The sequence below is a fragment of the Grus americana genome, chromosome Z, assembly GCF_028858705.1.
Source record: "Grus americana isolate bGruAme1 chromosome Z, bGruAme1.mat, whole genome shotgun sequence".
NCBI classification, from domain to species: Eukaryota; Metazoa; Chordata; class Aves; order Gruiformes; family Gruidae; genus Grus; species Grus americana.
Window position 1 is genome coordinate 3530033 of NC_072891.1, and position 22709 is coordinate 3552741.

Here is a 22709-nt window from a genome sequence, read left to right on the forward strand (position 1 = left end):
CAGGCAATTACCGCCGCCCAGCTCACGTGCCGTAATTCATTAAGCTGCAGTAACACAATCACCCAGCTGAGCCCTTTTAGGAACAAACCGCCGAGACAATATTGTCCTCTGGGGACCCGCAGTTCGGAGAATTAATTTAGTGTAATAACTCCCAGCGATGTTGTGGACAATCAAACCAAAAGAAATGATGATCCGTCTCTAAATTGCCTGTAACCAACCCCTAAGCTGATGCCCTGCTCATCCGCAAACACTGGCTCTGCTCAGGCAGGTGGGGCAAATGCTGACTGTTTACTTGGGACTTTCCTGCGTATGAACGCTCAATCCTTGAGGAACCTCATCATGAAGAACCAGCACTCCAACAAGTTCTTATTCACCTCGTTCTCTCATATGGTTTAGTTTTAGGTAGTCCAGTGAGAAGCAGGGAGTTGGACTCGATGATCCTTATGGGATTCTTCCAACTCGAGATATTCTATGATTCCTTTCTGAGATGCACCTTTAGTGTGGTTGGTTGTTAATGAAAACGTGGCCTGTCCTTCACCACCGGTTCAAAGTTTCTAAATCTTAAGCAGGACAGCAACTATTATTTTACCAGCATATCTGCTTAGGAGCTTTCAGCTGCCTAGAAGAGTTTTTTGAATTGTTACATTCTAAACACTATGATTTAGCTAGATGCTACTCCTCATTGCAGGCAATTACATCACCAGAGACTTACTTTCATCCTTAAAAAGAAATAAGTCATTGGTCCTGAGCTTGCTCAAGAGAAGAGCTCTCCCTTGAACAGCAGCTTTTCACGGCCACCACGATGCTGGCTCAACTCCTCTGCACCCTGCTCAGTGTGGACAGCTGTGACATCCAGGTGGATTTGGGCTGTGCCCCCAAAGAGAACCTCCATGGTGGCTCCAGTAACCCCCATCAGCTCCCAGGATGGCACAGAAGAGACAGGAGGAGGATGAAAACCTGATTTCCAGATGCTGCTTCAGGGGTTCAGACCGATGTACCATTAAACCCAATTAATTTGCCTTGGAAATCCTACTGAGAAGGAAAAGGGTGTTTCAACGTTTTCAGTTCCTTCCCTTCCTCTCTCTTTCTGCTGCTTCAACACCATTTGTTGAGTTCACTAAAAGCACTGCAAATCATTTAGCTCGATGCTAGTTTTCAGCAAGTACCCAGTCCATCCAAAACATTTAATTTTGTTCCAGCTAGGAACAGCACTTCGGCACTAAAATAACGTCTTGATATTGTTGCTTTCCTTAATAAACATCCTCTCCTCTCACTGTAAAGCTCTCAGTAAATGACCCTGGAAGAACAAAAGACATTTCTGTATTGTTTTAAGTTCTCTTCCTTTCTGAAAACCTCAATTAAAACGGTGAAAAAGCAAACGTGTCGCCACTATACTCTGTAATTATGAACTCATTTCTATTCACTCGCCCAGCAGGAGAGGTTTGTCCTGGTGACCTCTGAGAACGGATTTCTGAGGCTTTTCCAAAATTTCACAGCCTTAAAAGCGACACGTTCATGTCAGCCGTAAAACACGTTCACCTTCACCATCACCCAAAATAATTTGCAATCTTAAAATCCAGGGTGAGGGCCATTCCTGTGGCTATTTTCATTTGTGAAGGGAGCCCTAGCGCTGGCCATGAATAGGTCGGCATGGGAGTGGCTCTGGAAATAGTGCAACCCTTCAAGACAGTGTGAAAATTGCATGAATACAGGCTGTCAGCTTATTGTAAAGGCTTTTCAAATAAATATCTTGCATGGCATGCTCCTGAGCGATGGTTGGGCTTTTCTTAGCAATCTCCAGCACAAAAACTACCTGGCCCAAAGAAGACGTGTGCCAGTGCAAGCCCACGCGATGCTTACGGGAACGAGCCCGGAGTTTTCCTTTGATAAAGTCCCACTGAGAAAGCATTTTTGCAAATGCTGCGACAACTTGGTTATATATGTATGTATCTTGGTTATATATATGTGTGTGTGTGTATATAACTTTATGCAGAGAGTGAAAGATAAGGAGGGTAAGAGGGAAAACCATTTTTTATAAGAGATGAAACAGTGGACAAGAAGATGATGTCTGAGAACTCAGAATCAGATAATAATGAATAGAGAACAGCAGATTTTCATGTAAAATGAAGTAATGTTGTTCTTTAAACACAAGCTAAACAATAGCTTTAAAATTCCCACACAGAACTACAAACCACACTGCTGCAGGGCCCATTCCTGACCCCTTCATGATTTCATGTGCCCACAACACACCCAGACATATATATTTCTTTTCTCTCAACATTTAGGACCAAATTGAAGGGAGCACATACACTTCCACAACACAGCTTAGGCAGAGCTGAGGACCCTACAGCTCTTGTCAACCAACTCCCAAAATGCCACCAGGACCCAAATGTTTGGGTCAGCTCACGTTTTGTCTGAAATGTAAGTGCCAAAAGCATCACTGCCATCCACGTCCTGAGATGCCACCATCTCCTCAGACCCCCCATTTCAACCAGCTCATGCCTTAAGACATACCAAATCTATAAACTGAGCATCCACCCACCAGCTCCCTTTCAGAAGAAACCTTCTACAAGAAGGTGCAAATTGTTAATTGAAGTGAAAACGTGTTAGGGGTTGTAGTAAGAGTTGGAAATGCCTTGAAGGGGCTCAGAGCTAAAACCTTCCACCTGTGATGCCAACACCTTGCTCTGTCAACACCTGTTTACAAAAAACTAAGGGCAAAAAAGCCAACTACACACTTCACACAGGCTGCTGAAACATCAGTGACTGGTGTTGACTCCTGCTCATTAGGAGTGCTAAGCCAGCTTGGCTGATAGACCCAGGTAGGGTCTACCTACCCAGCTAATGGGTAGGGGGCTTGCTCTGGCCAGTGAAGCCAGGCAGCCTCAACAAATGTGGATGAGGGATCTCATGAGCCATGAGCATCTTCCAGGCATGGATACAAGCACATTTTCTACAGACACCAGAAATACCTATGGCAAGCATGACCTGAAGTGGAGACTGCTGCCCCCAAAGCTTCTCAGGAAATGCCAAGATAGCACTCTCTGTGAGCGTGAAAATGTCCTGGTGGAAACCCTTATTTTCCTTGGCTGAGAAGAGATTTTCCCCTCCATGAGATGGGAGAGAACGGGATGCCCAGTCTCAAGTCTTTGTTCTTGCTGAAGAGAACCCAGAAACAAATCCCTGTCCCAGTGCTTCCTCTGGTACGAGGTGTTTTGGCTCAACTCCTACAACAGCTCTTTGTTTTTCAGACTTCCTTGGTTCTGGTCAACATGGGAAGGCAAAATAAAGCAAGGAAACCTGTTCTCATAAGATGGCCAGACTCATTTTTCTTATGTGGAGGCCAGAAGATCTCAATGAGAAGCTTTCCAGGGCTCTCCAAGCACCTGTGATTGCCAGCTTTGGGAATCCCCACCTTGCCCCAGGGGAAGGGGAATCCTCCCTCCTCTCCATGCAGCACCAGATTATGGTAGGGTTGGTCACAAAGTTCATTCTTGAGCAGGGCTTTACCAGAGTGCCATGGCGGAGACCCTCAGGCCCTGTGCATACCAGCTTAGCACACAGAACAACGGCTCCCTAAACAGCTTACAGCAGCAAGATGCATTTAATGCATGGAGAACATAGGTATGGGGAGGGGGTTACACAACATCACAAAGAGGGTGGGTTCAAATCGCCTAATTTTAGGTGTCTGTGATGTCAGAGGCCAAATGTGAGGAGGGGATCTGAACTCCATGGCAGCCCAACCAGTTATAGGTGGTGGAGACTGGGGAGGGAGTCACCTGGCCAAATGCCTGCTTCATGATGAGGTGAATTATCCTCCAAACTCCACTGACTGCAACCTTCGCACCCAGTTGGTCAACATAGTTATGGACACATGCCTTGGAAATCAGATGGTGGTGTCACCACCTCATTTTGGTGCAGGTTTCACAAGGTCTGGTGTCTGCTAGCTCGGTTCATGGATTTCATGGTATGCTAGGGCATCTGAAATAGCACCAGTGATCATGGATGTAAATCCCAGCAGTCTCTAGTAAAGGTGAGAACTTAAATGAGGTCCCCCTTTGTCACCTCCCAGGGCCTTGGACACAAGAGCAGTTGCTTTGCTAACCTTCTCCCTAGTTGTACAGCCATCATGCGTTCCTGCTTCCTGCTTCCTAACGCTCACAAGAACAGGCAGCAGTACAAAAGGAATGAAGAGCTGTCAGTGTCAACAACTCACTGTTCTCCAGCCCAGCCCCTGCTGCCACACGAGAGAAAGATACTTAATAAATACTGAGTTTTGATGGAATCAAGTGTCCCTCCACCACAGGCATATGCTGAAGTTCTCCTGGATTTTTTGCTGGAGCAATTATTTTGCTTTCTGTGAAGAATCATCATAAACCCCTGAGCTTATCCAGTAGGCCATTACATTTCTATTGAGATTTCATAACAGTAAAATGTTTTGCTGATGGTACTAACAGTCTTTCAATCAGCTGCAGAGGTGGAGAAAAACAACCTGCAAAAGCATCCTGATGCCATAAAGCCTACTGGCGGCTTGGCAATTCAGGTTAAATTTAGTCTGCAGGACAGGGGTCACTTCAGTTGCCAAGATCATAAAAAAAAAAAAAGGGGGAATAAAAAGTCTTGTGTTGTAGAGTTTTTATGTAATGACAAAGCTGCTCTCAATAGAGAGGTGGCAACCCTGCAGCTGGGAAATGCACCCGGCTCTCTCCTGCCACTGCCTCCTGGCATTAAAAAAAAGGAACAATGAAAGGAAAGGATTAAATTTGCTTAGATGAGTATCTTTTAACCCCTCTGCACCATGCCCTTAGCTAGGCACACAAGGAGGACTGAGCAGATATGGAGAATGGCAATGGATACGCATGTCCTGAAGTCCTGCTCACGCAGATCGTGACCTGTTGAACTCACAAAGGCTTTATTTTTCTCTTTATAGTAGTCTTGACCCGACAGTGTTCCAATATTTACAGAAGTATGTTTTCCCTGCATCACATAAAACGCAACATCCTTTTAGCTGTTGCTAGCATTGGGAAAGGAGCTGTAAATACAGCATTGCCTTTCGTGGTGTGTTTTGCCGGCAGGATCACAGCCATACCATCTGCCTTTAGGGGTGACTCATGTCTGGGCATATTTTCACTGACACCCTCAGTGTGTAAGGGCTTAGTGCTGATCACAACAGAAGCAAGGGCAGCTGGATGGAAAACCCCTACTCACCCCGCCACAGATTGAGACACAGGTGACAGGCAAAACAAACTCCCCGATGGATGCTAAATACCAACTGCTCCACCTTCCTGCTACTGGTGTTTCACTTGGACTGCTCGGCTAATGGGAAGACGCTATGCATGCAGCTCTGGGGATGGTGCTGGGCGGGCAAGTGGCTCTTAGATGAGCCAGTCCAGGACTGATGCTAGATATAAACTTGGTTAAACTTCAGATGGCTTCTGCAGAGCTATTTGATCATCTGTGTCCTGTAGGAACTGGGTCTGGGATTACTGCACAGGGATGGTGGTGGACTATTACAGCCTCATGCCATGCTGTGTCCTGTTCCCTGAGCCCAGAGCATGGTGCAAAGGCAGGGAGGGGTCTTGATGGAACCAAACCACCTCCAGATCTCAGCTCCAAGAGGTCCCTCTTGACAAGAAGCTGCAGTGCCACCCAGCTACTCCACCCACGGCTGAGTCACGCGTACCCGGATGCCTGCGGGTCGACAGGAGGTGGCTTTTTGATCATTCAAGGACCACTCCTTCAATGGGGATCCTGGTGAAGGCTTTGTTTTCAACAACCTCCTCCCAGGAGCAGGGTCCCAGCACCGTGACCCCTGGCAGAGCCTTCTTCTCGACGCCTGGAAGGAAGGGCAGCGGGGCTGGGTGATGCCAGTGCGTCTGGCCAGGGAGGCTCTGCAGGTCAAAAGAGCTCCTTGACCCCTCCTGATACCATGTCTGCCCTGCTCCATCACTGCCTTGCCCAAAGAGCAGCTCATGGACTAACCAGGTCCTGACAACACCAGGTCTTCGTACGGACTTACCCAATAGCCTCGTGAGAGGGTATGAGAGTAACTACAAACACAGGGAGGAAGGAATTTGTACCACTGCAACCCTCTCCAGTTCTCTACTTCTGTTACTCCCTTGGTGGCAATCAAGGCAGACCTTCCTCTGATTTCCGGTAATAATTAAATGACCAGTTTTATCTGCTTGCTGTTCACAGCAGCATGTTTTTCCAGCCAAAAAAGCCCTTCTCCCTCTGCGTCATTTATCCCCGGGTACTTCCAGAGCATCCACATCCGCTCCTAGCCTCTGTCGGGCAAGGCTGAACCAGCCGACACATGTGAAGCAGCATTTCTTTCTCTGGGCTTTCCAGTTTATTTTATTCTTCACTTCCCTGGGTGACCCTGGATCCTCATATTAACAAACAGCAAAAAAAAAGAAAGCCGAAAACTTTTGCTTTACTACTCATCTCAAAACCCTCTTTGCTAATGGCTCCATCTCACTCCAACATCATGTGGTCCTGCAACTCCCACCCGAGCCCATACCTCCTCCCTGAAGGAGGAGATCTTGCCCTTGAAAGAGGAGGCTGGGCAGAGCTGATTCCTGTGATGTTTTATGACAGGGTAAAGTGGTAGAGTGCCCTTTATGGTGTTTTGAAAGGAAATTGTACAGGAACAATGTCCCGAGCAGTGTGGCTATTGAAAACTCTTCACAAAAGGAGTTTGCCACAAGAGGAAAAGCAGCTTAATCAGTTGAACTAATCACTGTAGGTGGTTGAGTGTCCCTGAGGGTCTGTAAAATCAAATATAATGGGAAAAGAAATATATCACAGCTTGCCTACACTTCTCAGTGGAGCCACCGCCGGATCTGGGACGTTCCCTGCCTGGCCCCAAGCCCGCCGTGACCGTTCTTTGGGCCATCCCTACGCAGGACCATGCTTGCCTCCATGCAAGACCCCGGCTGGGGACACATGGACCAGCTGGGATGAGTCCCAGGAGGTCCCTCAGCAACACGGTGGTCTGTCAGGGTGAGACAGGATCTGAGCGAGGAGGCAAGACAGGGGTGCTCACCCCTGTGCACTCACACCAGCTAACTCGGTTTTTGGCGTGGGCGCAAGCAGGAGGGGTCAGTGGTGCTTACACAACCCTCCTGCTTCAGGAAGAGGAAACTGTCCCTAACAGCCACCCGGGGCTCTCCGGGGAAGGAGCATATTTCTGCCTCCCCCAGCTCTGAATCTAATTAAAACCAGAAAACAACACACACACACACACCATCCAGACTGTTTTTTCCTGATCATTTAAGTGTAAAGCCAAGTTAACGGTAGGAAGCAAATTAGGACAATGCAAAACGAAAACTTGGGGACATTTCTGTAATCCTGTTGTCAAAAGCCACAAGTATTTGAGGCATGCTGAGGGGAGATGGGGAAAGCACACGAGCCTCTTTGCTCCCACCCCTGCTCCCTCTGTAGAAGCCAGGAGGACCTACGCAGTCTTCTGCTCCGTCTCCTCACCTCCACTCGAGGGCTTTATGAAGGATGGACACCACAGGTGTAGAAATGCCCCCCTTAAACATCCATCCAACAGGAGAAGGAGGAGATGACATGAAGCTCAGCCACAGCTAAGGGTGACAGTCCTTCACCCGAGGCCAGTCCTTCACCCAAGGCCAGTCCTGGTCCCCAACAGCCCTGTCCGGGACAGGCAGAGCAGTTCCTTGTGGCTCTGGTCATCCTAAATCCTGGATACCCAGCAGCTACACACAGAGGAAGCACAAGGGATCCACAACTTTTCTATTAAAAAGAGGAATTCAGATGGGTTTTTGGAAAGAGAGGATTGATTAACTCTTAGGCTTTTACTCCCCCCTCTCCAAGCCACGGGGCTGCGCTTCCTTTTGTAATCCTCCCTGTCCCATAAACTGACCATGAGAAGGCCCGTAAGATACCAACCAGCATCTACACAAACATGAGGATTTCCTTTTGATAACGAATTCAGCCTGATTTGACCTTTGAATCCAACAAGATGCAAATGAACCAATGTGATTACGACAGCACAAACTTTTTAAGACTTCCCCAGCAACCTTTTCCTGCTCCTCACCAAAACTGTCCCCTTCCTCAGGTGATGCAGAACAATTTCAGTACTCTGTTAACCAGAAGACCAAGAGGTAGGTACAAACTCACTTGTCCTAACCCACAGCAATTCCATATATTCCTTGTAAATCCTATCTAAACTGGGCAACATTTCTTATCACTCCTACAAGGCTGGTGCAAGCCTCTGTGCATGCATCTCCAGGCCATGGGGTTTGATTCTCCATCCCAAAATACATCATCCCAGGACACCATGGGAACTGGAGAAACCCTGCGCAGCACCAAGGTGACTTGCCATTCTTTGATAGATACTTAAGAAAGGGTGTTTTCAGGAACTTTTTGAAAAACAATGGGCCAAACTCAGAGCCCACCTGTCCAAGGAGACCATGTCCCAGCAGAGCTTGTGCACTGCTAGCAGAGAGGCAGTGGGTTGGGAAGGGCAGAAGGAGAGGACTTGAGAAACAGGTCCCAGAGTATTTCTTTTCTCTTGACTACTTGGGAACTACTTGCCACCACCCAGGGAAAATCCCTCCTTCATTAGAGTTAGTTGTCTATGGGAGGTAAAACCAAGTTGCCTTTGGTGATATCTAAGTAGGGTGGGTCTTGTGTGGCAGCAAACAGCGGATTAGCATTTGGGACAATAGAACCCTCATTGGTTTTTAACACTTGCTCACATTGACATCTATGAAAAAACTTGTGTCTGCTGCTCTCCTTCAATGATCCTATCAAGCGGTGATGCCCTCCATCACTCTCAGCAGAAGGTGGCAGTTACACCTCATGTGTCCAAACCAGCAGAGAAAACATCAGGTGTGGGATTTCTGCCGGGTGAGGTAGGGAGGGTGATACCTCTCCCCGGTCTCCTGCTCCAATTATAAGTTCTTTGCAGCGAGGACCTCACCACCTCCTGTAGGCTTTTACAACACCTTTTGCAACCAAATCCTCCATCAGATGTTGATTGCTGTTACCAAAAATGTGTCCATCAGACCCACAGCAGTCCTTAACAGGGAAAGCTGAAGCCTGTTTTAATGACATCTCTAACTGGCTCTTCGTATCTATCTTATGCAACAAATGAAGCACGCATCCCATGGAAAAATGACTCGTGGAATGTAAAAATGTATTGTATATGCAAGGAGAGCACGATGGTTGCACACCCATAGGGTTGCCTCTCCCCACGGGAGTGAAAGGTGCATAGGAGAGACCTCAGAGTAGGTGAGCTGCGCTCCTCCGCAACGTGGTGACAGCATTTCCCGAGGAAAGGTGACAGGAAGGAAGCGGGGACAGATGCTATTTATAGCACAGCCGGACGTCAGTGTCATTCCACATGAGAAACAAAAGGTGCTTCACTAGCCCAAGACATGGCCCTTTCTGAATGTCACTGTCAGGGAGGGGAGGAGCCCACATGCTGTCTGGGAGGGAGCTGGTATCATTTATAAGACCAGCTGGAAAAAAATAAGCAGATTTCTGGGTGCCAATGTGCTTTATCAGCTCTTTTATAAAGCTGTGCTATATAAAGTACCAGCCAACCTGAAGGTCAGCTACAACCAGGCAGGGCCAGCTCGACCTGTGCATCATGCAGAGGTCAGCCTGGGGGTTGACTCCCCGACCCCAGCCGGATGTCCACTTGCAAGCAGTCACTCCCACACATGGCAGGAGGATGGTCACCTGGGATGTGTCATCCTTCTCAGATGAGGCAGGAAGAGACGGTGCACCATGGACAGACATTGCTGGTGGGGTCTGGGGTGCCAAGTGCTCATTACCTTCAGGAGAAGGGAAAAGCTGCCTGATGAAAACCAGACCCAACTGCGCCAGGGCTTTGGGGCTACCCTTGCTTCTAACCAAGAGAGCAGGACAACCTCTTTTCTTCTTGCAAATCCACTGCATGTCAACCCTACTCCCATCCTTGGCCGCTACCAACACCTTTCTAAGAAACCAGCTCTTCTTCCCTTGGGTCCAGGCATCCAGAGCTAGTTCCTAACCCTGCTCCCAACCCACACACCACCAAATGGCCCTGCTCAGCCTCTCCCAAGCCTCACTGCCTCTGATGCCCCATCCACAGTCTTGCAATTTTGAGTCTCTCTGTATCCAGATGAGGTTTAAAACAAAAACCCCGTAACTCCCAACTGTTTTGCTGAGGGATGTTTATACCACCTGTATGGCTCCACCAGCTGTGAAATGAAGCTTTTCTCCCTCAGAATGATGCCTGTGACATTAAGATAACAGCACTGCACTTAAGCGTGAACAGCTTTGTAACCTATTTGTGCTCCAATACAGTGTGGGTTTTTGTTATTGTTTTGCTATTCCTTTTTTCACCCCTATTTCTACCCCTTCCCCCCCTATTTCTACCACGCTTTTCTCATAAAATAACAACTCTGAGATCTCAGTTACTGCTAGAAATCAATTTTAAGGAGCGAGTGCTCTCTGGGGATAACTCAAGTGGCACTAAAAGGACTAAAACTCCCCTCTAGTCCCAAATGCACTGCAGAGGCAAAGGGACCCTCAAACCGCCCCCCAGCATCAAACCATGTGGTGTCGGGAGAGCGGGTCTGCTGAGGCCCCCAGCCAAATTCTAGGGATGCGACCATGCCTTTTCTGCTTAAATAACTATTTAAGAGACTGTTGTTTCACTCCAGCTCCCTCTCTCTGGGCTTCATAGCTTTTTGTAATTAAAATGGGTATGTTCTTCTGTCTAAGCTTTGTCACCAACATGGACGTCTGTGCAGGACTCGGGCAGGACTGCATACCCTCTGCGCTTTCCATTTTATTTCGTTCGTCACTGCTTAGGGTTGAAACGGTCCCATGTCTCCTGTATGATGACGTATCAACCGGGTTTTAAGACTTCTGTCTCTCCTCCTGGGGTATTATCCCAGTGCTACTCGGTCTGGGCTGTATCTCACCCCGTGATCTTCCAACCCCAACCCAAGGCAGTTTCTTTTGCTATCTCTCCTTGCCATCTGTGTGGGAGGCAGGAATGCCTTGCGGGGCTGAATGCTTCTGTCTGCTGATGGTTTATCTGAAGGGACCAGAAAGAAAAATGAATAGAAATACACATCTGGTGTGATCCCTTGGATTGGGTGGTTTTTCGGATGGGAGGGAAGAACCAACATGCAGTTCCACGGCTCTGGTACAGCGCAGCTTTGGGCATGGGGCTTCAGGCAGGAGACCCCTAGGCTCTGCAGGTCTCCTCTCCCACAGCATCATGAACTCTTTGGATGGTGGAGGAAGACTCACTGGGTGAACCGAGATGGGAGCAGGATGCTCCAACCTTCACTGATGATTTCTCGAGGAGCCCAGCCCAGTGCTGTGAGGAAGTCCACCCAGATCTCTTTTGCAACACAAAGCTTTTCAGTTTTGTTTTAACCACACTTGGTGATCACAGGGCTGCAACCCAGCTGAAACAAGCCCCCTCCTTTTTTTTTTTCCTAAATCACATGAAGAAATTGCCTTTTAAATTGCATAGAGGAAGAAAAGGAGGGAGCCCCAAACAGGAGAGAAAACAGAGTTTGCTGCTGACAAACCACCCTGCCCACGGAAGAATGTTTCTAGGATGCCTGAGCAAACTCTTTTCAGTTGTTTTTTGGTCATTTGGTAAAATTTGGGAAAACCAAACTAAGCACAGAATTAACTAAATCATGGCTGTTCACAAGTTGAGAAGTGATGGGGAGATTTGAGAACACACTCCAACAACTATTACAGGTGTCTGTAGGACTCTCTCAAAAATTGCCCCATGAGGCATCACAGCTCAGACAGAGATTTCAGATCACTCCAGGAGAAAATATTGGCCACTTTTTCTCCTGTTAAATAACATTACCCTTACAAACTCCTGGTTTTAGAAATGCTTTATTCCCCTGGTTGTGTTGTCTCAGACGCAGCAGAACACGGTGGCAGAAATAAAGCTGTACGTACAACTAACTCCCTTATTCCCCGCTTATTTTCACATTTAACCACAGTCACGATTCCTATCAAGGACTCTAGATGCCCTCATATAATTAAATATGCAATTTACACAATTAAATATCCAATTGACCCAATTAAATTAACTCCATGGATTGAAATCACCAATGCCACAGGAACTCAGCTGCCGATTTAGCACATCCCCTCCTTCATGCAAACAAGCATCTGATGCTTGCTGCAAACCCCTCTCAACCATATCCACTTTGCAGGTGACCCTGAAAGTCAGCAAATTTTGCTTTTCAATAGAAAGAGAGGAAGCAAGTCACAAGGACTCAAAGCTTTTACAGATAATACCTTGCCAGCTGCCTCTTCTGATACAAGTGGGGGGATCTGGCTATGCTGGAATAAGTATAAGGGGAAGAGGAGGTCCTTAAGATACTCCTGGAGCAATATAGGACACATCCCACATTTAAAAGACCAATCAGGGGGATGAACAGACTCTGAATTTTCAAGACGCTAGTGCTCAAATAAGGGTTTATGCATTAACGCAATGCTGGCAGGTGCTAAACAGCGGTATTGTCCAAAGACACTCCATGAGACAGTGGGGGAAGGTGTGCAATAACTAAGACTGAAAAAAAAAAAAAGAAAAAAAGCATTAAAGAGGTTTCACCTACCTCCGGTCATTTCTTCTCCTTCTGAATAGTTTTTTGGTGTGTGCGATTTCAGCTTCATGAGGCAACGGATGGTAACCCTGTAAAACAGAGGGAAAAGCAGTGATCAGCTCCAAGATACAGGAGGCATCTCCTGTACGGAAGAGGTCAGAGTGAGACAGAGCTGTGCACCCAACACATAAGCATGATCAAAGAGATAGCTCATATTCAAACATCCTTACAACATCTCAGACCCTATCGAAGCAGGCCTGGAAATCTGCATACTTGTACCCTCTCAGGGCTGTTGCAATGAGCAGGGAATTAAATTATTTGCAATTTCTGTATGGGGAAATCATATGGGGCAACTAACTGGACCACATGCGGATGGATCCCAATATACAATATCTACAGGCAATTCACGCACATCACACATGACACTGCTGATACTGGTGCACCTAAACTATCCACTTTCACTGGACTGTTTCCTTTGGATTTATCTAAAACTCAGCTGTAAAAATGTCTGCATGGGGACAATGGTCAGTAGCATTTTGAGGATACTGGAGTAAGCAAATAAAATGTTGGGGCTGTGCCCCCATGCCGTTAGCAAGTCAACAACTTTTGTCACAAGCATCTTGCCATGCTTGCTTGTGAGCTAGTCAACCCATGCCACCCCTGAGGCAGGGACGGGTGGTATCCACCTATTGGAAAAAACGGGGATGACCAGGACATTTAATGATTTGCCTCGGTCCCGTCAGTGGAAGAGCTGTGTGTAACTCAAGCTGCTGCCTTGTCCTCTCTCCACTGAGGGTGCCGACTCTCTGACTCAGTATGTTCATCTGATAAGGGGGATGCTGTATTTACCATCCTACTATGGGCATCGTGAGGCTTCATTAATGTGAGCAAAGAGCTCTGAGGTTCCTGGACGAAAGGCACTATGTAAGTGCAAAGTATTATTTATTTTCCAGGGACTACAGAGCTGTCATAACCATAATGATTTTTATTTATGCAGTATTGTACTTCCCAGGCTGGCAATAAAAGCCCTGTAAAAGTCACTCCTTTTATTTCCATCACAATCTCTCTTAGCCTCTGTGCTCCTGCCGCTGCTGGTGAATCACCGTGCGTGAGGGGCCATGAAGGAGCAGCCTCGGCAAGGGCAAGGGCTTGGTGGGAAACTGTCTCATCGAGCAGCAGCTTTGTCACATTGGCATGACAACAGAACACACTGACTTAAAAAAAAAATCCCTCTGCGTGAAAAGCCTTAAAAATGAGTTAATTTTAGTTGCAGTTACTGAGATAATAAAATTTTGAGCTCCTCTGATGGAATATGTAAGGGAGGAGAAAGGTTGCTGGGGATGGTAATGAATTTAGGTTTGCAAATCAGAGTCTGAGACCAGCAGGGTTTATTCCGACCATTCAGCCTGGCCACCTGCAAAGAGCCTGGAGAAACTGCTACTGCAGAGCCCTACGGTTCCCACAGCAGCTGGAGCCTTCCACTTCGGAGACCTTCACTCTTCGAGACTTCAAGCAATGAAGAACTCACCCAGCCCCTGGGTAAATCCTGCTGCTGGTTAGCATGTCCTCATCTGAATCTTGCTTTGGCTGCAGTCTTCAAGCGTGTTTCCTGAGAAGGTAGTTTCCCTTTTAACTTTCTTCTTCACTATTAACTCTTCTAGAGAAAATCTGATTTGCCATGATCATATGGTTTAGCACGGGCATTAGAAAACACATTTGAGAGTAGTACCCACTGTCGGTGACCAAATTATCTTTCTCTCCCACTAAAACACCGTTAAGACCCATAGGTGCCACACTGACTACAGCATCCTCCATGATCCCTCATACCAATGGTACAGAGCCCATCGTTACGTGAAGTTGCCTTGGCTTTCTTGCAGATGTGCTCATCCAGCGAGGATCTGCCCAGTGACGCAGGTTGTTCTGTGGTCCTCTGCTCACATCCCTGCACCCAGCACCAGAAAGAGCTCTCCTCATATTCCCTAGATCTTATCTCACATCTCAAATATAGCCCATCTTTGACCAAGAAGAGGTAGTTTGGGAGGAGGGAAAGCTAGTAGCCTGCTCTCCTAGGGCTGTGGTTGGGTTATCACCTAGTTAACCAGATCTGACTTGGGCTTCTGCAGCCAAACACCTCATGGTTAATTCTATGTGGCATGTTTCATGTCTAATAGCTTAGAATCATACCGGATCTTCTTCATTACTGAGGCCTGTGGTTTGAGTCTTCCTCATCACCTATTTTCCCAATCACTTATTTTCACTGAAAAAGATTAATATCTCCAAGATCTCTACTCCTCTGAAAATTGGCTTGAAATTGGCCAATGGGTACCAAAGCGAATGAGAAAAGGAAGGGAGGAAGCAGACACGCACAACCCAACCACATCAGCCGTGCTAGTTTAGGAAATCAGGCTAAAAATAGTACAATACTCAGTGAGACTGTTCCAATGTTGTACTACCACAGCAGGCTTGGGGTATTTTTAAGAATTTAAGCTGCATTGCAGACACATGTGCAAATACAATCACCCTGAAAAATGAAACCATTTCTGCAGGACACAAGGACCTAAAGCACCAATTCCCTCAACGCATAGTCTCAGGAGCTGTCTTTCTGCTCTTTCCAACTAGAAAGCATACGTATGGTGCATTGCTGCATGTCCTCCTTGCAGAGCATCCCTGTGCTTCCTCAGACCTTTGGCCACCAGCAGCAGACAGCACTGGGGTGAGAGATGGATTAATTACATGGGAATAAGGCTCCTAATCCAAAGAGGACGGCTGGGCACTGCCTGTGCTTGAACAGAGGACAACTTTGTGTCCCCATTAGGAAAATCCAGCATCTCCCTTCTCCAGCTGAGCAGTTCCCTTCCTTAGCCCTAGTCATGAGACAATGTTTTGGAAAAAAACAGTCACCGGTCCCTACTCTTGTCTATTTTGGTGCCTGAGCTGTGCTAAATTTGGAAGGGGGAAAAGTTGACTTTTTTTGTGCAGCAAGCTGATGTAAAAGGAAATATCAGCAACTTGCAAGAAGGGCGGAGTGGCTGGAGAAGACCGAGGGTGCTGGGTGGGTGGGGACAGGCCAGAGTCCCAAGGGCACAGTGAGCACCTTGATGACACGGCTCTTGGGTTTGTCTGGAGGCTGCTCCCTACCACGGGTCATGCAGGACAGAAATGGAAGTGACTTCAATAGAGCTGGCTCGCTGAGAACAACGTGGATCTGAAATGCAGCTCTTTCCTTTTTCAGTGGACACATTCTTTATGAAGCTGAAATGTCTGAACAGAGCCAAAGGGTTTGCAAGGCAGAAGACCACCCTCTACTCTGCAATCGGTCTACAAGAAGACCTACACAAGAGGGATGGGTTTTGATCCTGCTTGGGCCAGAAGACATCATCAAGCCCAGGTGCTCATGGTTTTCATAGGCAGGTTTGCAACCTCTCAGTGGGCAGCAAAATCACATTTGGTCTCTCTCCCACATCGGTTTCATTTTGATATTTATTCACAGGTGGCTGGAGGAGAAAGTAACAAACCAACATTTCAGTGCTGCTGGTTCTGGAAGTGAGGGGTGTGGGAAAAGCAAAGAACAAGGAGCCCATGGTCTCAGGAAGGATCACTAATAGAGGTTGTTTTCAATTTTGGAGCTAAACACTCTGCGGTTTACATGGTGGGAAGCTTGAAGCAGAACCTGAGAAGCCCACGGGACTTCTAATGCATGTACATGTACGTCAAGTTTAAATCATAAACATGCACGCTCTAACAAGAAAGGCCAATAGCTCTGGAAAAGAAGGGGCGTTCAGGACCAGTCTGCTCTCTGGGCCAGTCCCCTGGAGATCAGCTATGTTGTGATGTGCATATTCCTTTTTAGATGCTTCAGAGAAAGCAGCTCTTGGAGAAGGGAAGGCAGTGTCTGGCAAGCTCAGGGACTGTCATATGGCCAGCTAGCATAAGCCAAGGAAAATCTGTTATCTACCAAAATTGCTGCAAAACAGATGGCAGAGGGAAGCAGGTTTGATGCCTGTATGCACTCTTTTTGTGCTTTACCTTCCTAATGAAGGTGTTTGCCCAACGCTCAACCCCGTCCACCTGCCCATGGGAATCCAGAAAGCCAGCACCTGCTTTTCTGCTGCCCCAGACTCATTTACATCAAAGTTTAATGAAAGAACAAACAAAAAGCTTTCAAGATCTTGTTGGCAATCTGCAACAACCCAAGAGCCTCCACCGCTCCCCCCACTGATACCTGCCCCTCCTCAGAAACATCCCTCTCCTGAGCCATCCCACCCCACATCTCAGCCCAGCAACCTGCGGAGTACTGGCCTGGGAGGGACACAAGGAAAAGGGGCAGGTCCAGAGGAGGGAAATGGTTGGTTTTAGAGCTACCCTTCTATGAGCAGGAGCTTTGCTATTATTTTTCTGATGCCTCCGCTGCAGCAGCATCAGCTGAAGAAGTAGTAGGGAGGTACCAGCTTTGCTTCTTTTGCTGGCGATGGTAAATCACAGGGCAAATCACAAGGAGATAAGCAGAAATGAAGCAGGGGTTTTTGCTGCTGCTGGTCCTTTTGTGACCATTCTCAGGTAGCAAATCCCAGGGACTCCTTCGGCATCTGACAACAACTGCCTTACAAAACGGATGGTCCTATTTGGGACCAACCTGTACCTTCCTTCCATCCCCTCCACTTCTCCACATCCCAAGTGCAACTGTTGCTTAGGGTGGCCAAATTCATGGGCATTTCACAAAGAATCTAGGGGCTACGAGAGGTTGGGGTTCATTGCTTCATCCCCATGGTCTTCATGTCTAAAGCAGCCTGACTTTCAGATGTGAAACCTCAGCCCACAAAGTGACTGTCTTCACTCATACCCATTCATTCAGCCTCTTCTGTAGACATTCCCCATGCAGCAGAAATGCTTCCAGCCTGTGATGGTCAAGCAGGTGAAGATGCCTGAATGCCAAACAGCAACACTGAAACCCCATGAGAAAACAAAAGGTTGAGAAAAGAACTGGACTGATGGAAAAACCCAACGCTGGGGTGATGAGAGAAGGAAAAGAAATGATTGGGCCGTATCACAGGATCAGTCCGCATGAGCTTTATCTCAGGAGCCTTTTGTGCCCTCAAGAAACATCTCCGCCCTTGCTTATCTTAAACAAATGGTTGCAGAAGGCCTGAACTGAACAAACAGGTTATTAGGTCTGCGGTAGGCACTGGGAGTTTCACTCAGTTTTATGGCACACAAAGTTCAGGGTGGGATTTATTTTCTGGGGGGATGGGGGGGTAGGAAGGGAGAGGTGGGGCTGGGTTCACAGCAGCCCTGAAGACGCCCCATCTGCCTGCACAAAGGCAACAACAGAAATACCGAGGTTGGAGGGAGCGTAAAAAAATAAATATATTGTGGTTCCAGAAATGATCTGCAGAAACCAACCCAGCGACTTGCAACACCCTGTGATAAGGCTTTCATCTCCCTGTAGGATGGATTATCCATGGCAGGAAAGTCCGGGACAGCACAGAGCTGCAGATATATTTGCCTTTTATTGTGCTGATCCCACATTCATGGTGCTTATGGGGTCGAATGTGCCAATGCTCAGTACAGTCATCCCGGCCATCCAATTGCACATGAAAAACGTGGCAAAGGCACCGCTACCTCCCTGCCGGCACGATCCCCATCCTCTATGCACCCAAGGCCAGCATTTATCAACACACATAAGTCCTGTGGGCACTTCCAGTTGAGCCATCTCCTTGGAGACCACTTGCTGTTGCCTTTTCCCCTTCCAGGAACTCCCACGGCACTGGCCCGCCACACACCCTCCTCTCTTACACATGGGGAATTTTTTACCTCTTGAAAGGAGAGGGCTGGGGCAGAAATCAAAGCCTTGACCTGCTTTGGAAGCCATGGAAGAATACCAAACAATGTCAGGAAGTCGCCTGGAAATGATTTCCTCTCCGTTAAAATTTAAGTGATAAATCTGTTCCTTCAAATTGCAAGCTATTCATTTTTCCTGGAAGGTGCTTATAATAATAGTTGCTTCTCTATAAGGAATAAATTCATGCTCGACATCAAGGGAATAGAAAGTGCAACAATTTTACAATGTACTCTTCACCCAAGATAAAAAGCAGTTAAATCCTTACAGGACTTCATGATTGTGGCTCTCCCATCACTCCTCACCGACAACACAGCACACCCGGTCCTGGCCACCTCCAAGGACGCTTTCTTCAACTTCAATCATTAGACACAGGGCTAAATTAAGCTATAGGATTGGCAGAGGACTTAGTTTCCAGTCACCCAGGAGCTGGAAAGGAGCAAAACTCCTCTCGCTTTGCCACCGCTGATCCGACAAGCCCTGCGGCAGAGGAGTGATGCTCCGTGGAACCTTGGCAGTAGGACGTGCTTGCCTGATGAATCACGGCATGGTGCAACATGCCTCAAAGAGGAGGCATAGGAAGTTGTTTCTTGGGAGATGCCCTGGTTTGGAGGATTTCCTGATTAACTGCATCTTTGGGGAGCACACTGTAAATTGTACATTGCCAGCAAAGGCTGAACAAAGCCGGCAGTGTGCACTTGCAGCCCAGAAAGCCAACCGTGTCCTGGGCTGCATCCAAAGAGGTGTGACCAGCAGGTCGAGGGAGGTGATCCTGCCCCTCTACTCTGCTCTGGTGAGACCCCACCTGGAGTACTGCATCCAGCTCTGGGGGCCCCAGTACAGGAGAGACATGGAGCTGTTGGAGAGAGTCCAGAGGAGGCCACGAAGCTGATCAGAGGGCTGGAGCACCTCTGCTATGGAGACAGGCTGAGAGAGTTGGGGTTGTTCAGCCTGGAGAAGAGAAGGCTCCGGGGAGATCTAATTGTGGCTTTCCAGTACCTGAAGGGGCCTGCAGGAAAGCTGGAGAGGGACTGTTTATGAGGGAGTGTAGTGACAGGACAAGGGGGAATGGGTTTAAGCTGAAGGAGGGTCGATTTAGATTAGGTGTTAGAAAGAAATTCTTTACTGTGAGAGTGGTGAGGCCCTGGCACAGGTTGCCCAGAGAAGCTGTGGAGGCCCCATCCCTGGAGGTGTTTGATGATCTTTAAGGTCCCTTCCAACCCAAACCATTCTACGATTCTGTGATTCTATATAGCTGCAGCACACATGTCCGGGAGAAGACTCTTTTCCCAAAAAATGGGCAAGGGCACAGAGGAGTGATGGCTGTGATGGTAATCAGGACTGTGACAGCTAAACAACACTCTCCAGTTATCACTAAAACCACCAGCACTATTCCCTATAGGGGTCTGCCCCCCCAGGATGCAACCTCCTGGATTCCCACTTGCTGAGCATTAATGCTGGTCTATACATTCCCTCTCATGAAATGGTGCACGTTTTAATGAATTACAGACTCAGTCCCAAACCCAAAGATGTACCATTTAGACCCTTATCTTCCCACTGCCTTTCCCTGGCGTTCGCTGTCTGCTCCTGGCAGAGCGTGGACACCCAGCTAGAGGGAATACAACATTTAAAATGGCATTAAATAATATTTGGTGGCAACTAAGCTGTCCCAACTCATCCCTCCGCAGCCAGCTCTGGGATGAAACAAAAGACACAAAGAATGACAGAACAACCCAGCATGAAACTCCCCATGCGGGCTGAAGGATGCAAATGCAATTAAAGCATTAGAATAATTAGGCAAAGCATCCCAAGTGAAATGCACCCTGAACCCTCCTCAATGCCTTCTGCTGATTACTGACAGGGAGTTTTCCAGGGTCTATTTTTAACTCTGAGCCCCACAGTTCCTGAATTATACATAATTCAGAGATAATAAAACTTTAAAATCCAGGACAAAGTCTCCCAGGAGGAACTGCCTCTGCAAACACACACGTGCACATCAGTACAACCACGCCGGGCAGGAAGAAAAGCCCAACCAGTGCCACCAAGCCCTGGCTAAGCCACTGAGATGGGGACAGGCTGGAAACGGTGCTCCAGGCTCCTCTCGCTGTTGTATTGAAACAGGGCGCTCCAGACACACCGACACAGACACACGGTGCCATAGGAAGAGTATAAATAACAGACAAAAGAAATCCCCTTTTGTTACAAGAATCCGCAAATCCAAAATCAGTTACAAGCTGACTTAGGAAATGGAGTTTTTTCCCATGTTATAGCAAAATGGGAACAATACTTCACGAGTGGAAGTAACTCTAATTGTTTTAACTGATGTTATTTTAGTGTTGTTTAGGTTTATTGTTTATTTGTATGTATTTCCTCTACCCCGGTCAGGCTTAAAAACAAACCTTACTGTCAGCAGTAAAGCATCCCATCCATAAATAAATACATTTATCTAGTAAATATAGATATAACCACACCATTGCTTGGAGTTCTTAAATGCAGAATATTTAAAGAATCATTAAAATAAACAGCACTGGTGACCTGGGTTTGGTTTTCCCTGGAAAAAAGGAGCCTTCTTCAGCTAATATTGGGAATAAATCCTGCCCACATCGCTCGCGACCAGGAGGCACCACACCTGGTATTTCTTTTTTGGTCTGTCCAGGCAGCCCAAGCTCATCCCAAGAAAGGGCTGCACTGCTCCAAAAAGCTTTTCCTACATTTTCCTTGGCTTGTGCTAGTTTGGGGGTGAGGGAGGAATTGCCTTATCTTGGACTTACAGTGTTATGAGGTTGCTATGGGAATATTTGCAACTTGAGCTATTTCAGTCCCTCTGGGACCTTGCATTTCTTTAAAGTATACTTTTCCTCTATATTTTTCATGTTCCACAGTCTGGTTTTCCCTGTCTCTAGTCCCCCTCAAAGCCTACCACCTCCCGTTTGTGCACTTCGATGTGCCATCTAACCACACCTCTCCAGCTGAGATGAAGCAGGCAGGTGAGATGGCAGGAGGACCCTTCATTCATCATCCACCCTCAACACTTCATTGTGCCATCACGGTGGATGGTGTTGTGAAGAAGAGACCTGCAGCCAGAATAGGGACCTCCCTCATGAAATTTTAAGGTGACCTATAAACAGACCCCATAGGACATTAGGGAGTCTGGGACCAGAGCCCAGGTCATCCTCTAAGCTGGAGGGTCTGTTGAACCTCTGTGCAATCCCCAGCATCGGTAGAAGCTCCTCTGGCTCGGTGTGCTCACCTCAAACCTCAGCATTGCTCTCAGCAGAAGGTAAGGGCTGTATCCAAGTATATTTTCATTTCATCCTTATTACTAACAAAATGTTGCCTGTTTTCCATGTGCATTTATGCAATCCCCTAGAACCAGCCCCCCCACAATTCTCCTGCTCTTGGGTGGACCAGGGTTTCAGCCTGTAGGAGCTCCAGATCATGCAGGCTCCCAGGAGTTGGGACAGTCCAACAGCAATGAAACCCCTTATTTGCAGAGTGATAACCTTACAAACAAGAGGTGGCTTCCCCTTTCTTTCAACGTGGGTAGATCCAGAGGCTCTAGGAGAACTTTCTCACCACTCAGCCCTTGCCACTTCCTTTTGGAAGCCTTCCAAGTGCATGAAGTTTCACAACACCCTAAGATTGCAGGCAACAGTTAATAAGTCAACGAGCATCTTTTGTCATGATCCATATCACTGCGATCCATACACTGTGCCATCAAAGCAAAAGGGAATTTTGCCATCAGCTTTAATAGGGCCATGGTGGCAGTGGCCACTCTTGGTCCACCAGTGGACCCTTCTCATAGACCTTCGTGGCTGAAGCAAGTTGTACAGACTATCATCGTCCTTTCCTTCTCCAAGCCCCTTGTATTTTGCTGAAAATACTTTCACACAACAGATGTTGTTGTTTGTGGTCAGCTGAAGACACAGCTAACACACTTTCCCTGGGACTATACCACAAAGAGATGTTTTTCCTCCTTTTTGAAGTGTCTGCTTAGTCTAGCTCAGCCCAGAGAGAGCAAGCGAGGATCCCATGTCACAGCCACCCTAACTCCGAAAATACCCCATTGTGCAAATGCCAATTTAATCCTATAAAAGCCTTATTCTTCCCTTTGAAAAGTCCCATTTCTTTGCAGGAGTGTGGGCTGTGCAACACAAGGGCTTGACTTTCTCCTTGCCAGGTTACTGGCAGTTGGTACCTGGGTGGAAGAAACTGCTTCTTAAGTGTCTGTCTGCTCCCTCCCAGGATTTTCCTTTTATGCA

General features: G+C 47.4%; 1 protein-coding gene across 5 annotated transcripts in view; it reads right to left on the bottom strand.

Annotated features, from left to right (window-relative positions):
- Nucleotides 1–22709, bottom strand: part of CTIF (cap binding complex dependent translation initiation factor) — a 149413-nt gene that overhangs the window by 53185 nt on the left and 73519 nt on the right. For all 5 annotated transcript variants that reach the window (XM_054810078.1, XM_054810079.1, XM_054810080.1 and 2 more), the window contains one exon: nucleotides 12624–12700. In XM_054810078.1, coding sequence (XP_054666053.1) covers nucleotides 12624–12700 — 77 coding nt within the window. The remainder of the gene's footprint in view (nucleotides 1–12623; nucleotides 12701–22709) is intronic.